General features: G+C 41.9%; 1 protein-coding gene across 1 annotated transcript in view; it reads left to right on the top strand.

The window, feature by feature from the left end:
• Positions 1–3,320, top strand: part of LOC107732920 (cbp/p300-interacting transactivator 3-like) — a 5,917-nt gene extending 2,597 nt beyond the window's left edge. The window contains exon 2 of the mRNA XM_016544360.1: positions 712–3,320. Within this exon, the coding sequence (XP_016399846.1) occupies positions 722–1,444 (723 nt within the window). The 5' untranslated portion in view covers positions 712–721 and the 3' untranslated portion in view covers positions 1,445–3,320. The remainder of the gene's footprint in view (positions 1–711) is intronic.
• Positions 3,321–3,574: the final 254 nt, after the last annotated feature.

The raw sequence follows: 3,574 nt of genomic DNA, 5'->3' as shown, positions 1-3,574 counted from the left end.
CCTTTTCATGCTGAGCTTATCAAAATGAGCACAGCTGATCACAGTTGAAAGTCAAATGGCTTTGTGTGTCATTGAGAAGGTGATTAGCTACACCTGATTGAGTTTACAAGTCATTTTTAGAAGGATCACCAAGGAAAAGGGTGATCCTTTTTCCAACTCAGTGAATCTTTTTTTTTTTTTTGACATGTTGGTGTTATATTTTTCACTTGGATGTCATAAGTTGCACTGAGTAAATACAGCATGGAAAAAAACTAAAACTGTGTCCATCTTCATTTCAGGCTGCAAAAGCAGCAAAATGTGGTTATTTTAAAGGGGGGCAATTATTTTCTGTACCCACTGTGTGTGTGTGTGTGTGTGTGTGTGTATGTATACATATATATAATATATATTAGCAAAAACATATAGCTAAAACAAGATATTTGCTTACTTGTGAAAATTCTTATTATTTTGATGTCATTTTGCTTCTCAAGTAAATGTATCTAATTTTAAGGATGTGTAAGTATTTTTACTGGAAAACAAGACAATTGCAATTGATTAACAAGCATATAAGACTGATCTTTAAAGCCCAAATGGATTAGCCAGACATCCTAATATTGGTATAAAGTTTACTACTGATGGTTTTCAAGAAACTGAACGTATTTGTCAGCTTATACTGAGAACCTGCTTGAATATTTGCTCCTCATTGCTGCCATTCTTCTCATATCTCTGCAGTTGAGAAGGCATGGCTGAACACATGATGATGCCTATGACCCACGGCTCTGCAGGAGGAGGCCTGCATGGGTATCGCATGGGAATGAACGGCCCTTCTCCGCATGGACACCAGCCCGGTCTGCGGGCCCTTCCTAACGGGCAGCTCATGCACTACGGCAGGGTGCCCCAGAGCTCCATGGAGGCAGCCATGAGGCAGAGGAACGTGATGAACGGCGTCATGAACGGTCAGGTCAATGGCCAGATGAGCGGTGGACACCCCCACCAAATGCAGCAACCCAGTATGATGTACGGAAGTCCAAATCAGCAACCGCAGGGTCACCCTCAAACCCAGCACCATCATATGCAGCCCCAGAACCAGCACCCACAGCAGTATATGGGTGGAGGAGGCCTTACAGCATCTCAGCAGCTTATGGCGAGCATGCATCTTCAGAAACTCAATACTCCGTACCACGGACACCCTCACGGGCCTATGAATGGGCATCACATGGGAAACGTCCAGCACAGGATGGGCCCTGCTCAGTTGGCAGGCATGCAGATGGGCATGGGTGGGCCAGCGTTGGGCCTCAACGTCATGGACATGGACTTGATTGATGAGGAGGTTCTGACGTCCTTGGTACTGGAGTTCGGGCTGGACCGGGTTCAAGAGTTGCCTGAGCTTTTCCTTGGACAAAACGAGTTTGATTTCATCTCAGACTTTGTGTGCAAGCAGCAACCAAGTACTGTCAGCTGCTGAAGTTCTGTTTCTGGTTCTTGAATTAGAGAAGGACTTGGACGCCAAGAAAAAGCTGGGGCAAGACAAGAAAAGCTAAAACAACCAGGTTCTCCGTATCTGTGAAGCTGTGCTAGTGCACGCTGTCTTTCAATGAGGGCATAGACTTCAAGTTCTGGATGTTCTTCAGTCTTTGAAGAAGAACCTGGCGCAAGTTGGCTTTGGCGAGCAGGCCTTGTCTTGTCCCATTGGTCATCCTGGATTGATGTGACCAAGTGTCCCAGGGTTGAATGTAACTTTGCATGGTGGAAAAAGAAGTCTGCTTGGAACTTTGCAGAAACTGCTTTGCATCCTTAGGCGGCAACTAGAATCAATAGCATTTAGAAATGTATTTATGTATAACACCTACCAAAAAGCAGACATGATCTGTGGTGATAGAGACTTGCCTTTTCTCGAACTAACCCCATGACTTGTGATAAAAAGCTGTTTGAATGAGTGCGTTATGTGGGAATTGAAGGCTGGTACTTCAAAACGGGTTGTTTTTTCCAGTAGCTCTTAATGATATTTGAAATGGTAAGGGGGTGGTGAGGTGGCAGCGGTTGGGTATGAAACATACTTTGTGCGCAGTGTTTCCATTCTTCCATCAAAAGATGACTGCCTAGTAAAAAATTTTCACATTTAACACTCATTTTTGTGCTACATCTAACTGAATAAGACCCGAAATGAGTGTCTTACATTCACTATAGGATGTGTCTTGATACTTTCAGGAATATTTCTGTCTTGCCTGGAAAATGGTGGAATGTTTTGTAGCCTCCCTTACGAAATGCTGAGCCTGTGCTCCCTGCTGATGAGATGATGAGTCTGAACTGTAAAACTGCCTTATAGTTTTTTTTAAACCGATACTGATAAATATTCACTGTAGACATTTCTTACCTTGTGAATGAGGAAGAAACTGCTGTCTTTGTATGATTCAAAGAGGCGACATCGAAACTCCAGCTGTTATGTAGTGTTTGCTCATACGCTTCTTATTGTAGTGAAGAACGTGGACCAGTCTCCATTAAGCCACATGCTGAATAAAGAATTAAACCTTCTGCTTGTTTCTAAATGAACCTTAATGTCAATCATTCAACTACTGTTCGAAACAACCACTAACCAACCAACCATAACACACATTTCCTGATTGGTGCATTGAAAGCCAAACTTACAAACCAGAACGGAATGTTGCTTCCTTCCTCGCTCCCCAAACAATGCAGGTTTAAACCTGATTACATTTAAATTACACTTGCAACCTTTTTATTAATTGAGGTCAGCATGGTCAGTCATCTCGGATGGCCTGATAAACACAAAATGGACATGTTCATTAGCTTGCTATCGCTCAGGGTGTAATGAAGAGTTGGGAACGGCTGCCCTGCTGAGTTGGAGTACTTCCTGTGTCGTTACGTTGCTAGTTCTTGTGTTGAGTTCTCTGTGGGGGTTGGGTTGGTATGGAAATAGCACAGCGTACAGTACTAGTAGGTTAATCTGTTCTACCAGAGCTAGGCTCAACTCCCTCAACTCTACCCGCCCCAGCTGGGGTAACTGCTGTACGTACGGCTTGGAATGGTGAAAATTGCCACCGAATGAAAAAGCACAAATTGATGGGTCATATCCTGTGTTTTACAACTCCATCTTGGCTGATTGTTTAAGTCTCTGATACATATGGAATGGAAAATTCAAGTTTCAGACTTTGATTTCGTCAGCCGTATTTCTTGTATCAGTAGAGATTGGAATGTTTTCCCCAATATGCTTATTCTGTCATTTGTGATACTTGGATAATTATAAACAAACCACATCTAGAAAAAGAAAAATCAAATGATCTGTAGATTTGTAATTGATGATTAAATTATTTTTCACATTCCCAGCGATCCAATCATGTTCATTTTTTGTTGTTGTTGTTTTGTTAAAGGGATGGACTATGTGAAACTTTAAAATTAATGCTACTTGAGTTTGTCAGTCTGTGACCACCCCGCAGATGCGATTGTATGTTCTCTTTCAAACTGTGTGCTGTCATGTACTGTCGCCATGCTCCCACAAATACTTTTTTTAAATGTTGTTGATTCTATCTTAAGAAAATGTATTTATTTTCACTGAAAATAAAATATTTATTTAAAGAAG

Source organism: Sinocyclocheilus rhinocerous, unplaced genomic scaffold (assembly GCF_001515625.1).
Source record: "Sinocyclocheilus rhinocerous isolate Xijiao unplaced genomic scaffold, SAMN03320098_v1.1 scaffold1300, whole genome shotgun sequence".
Lineage (NCBI taxonomy): Eukaryota > Metazoa > Chordata > Actinopteri > Cypriniformes > Cyprinidae > Sinocyclocheilus > Sinocyclocheilus rhinocerous.
Note: the sequence above shows the minus strand (reverse complement) of the source record. Positions and strands in the feature narration are given on the sequence as shown.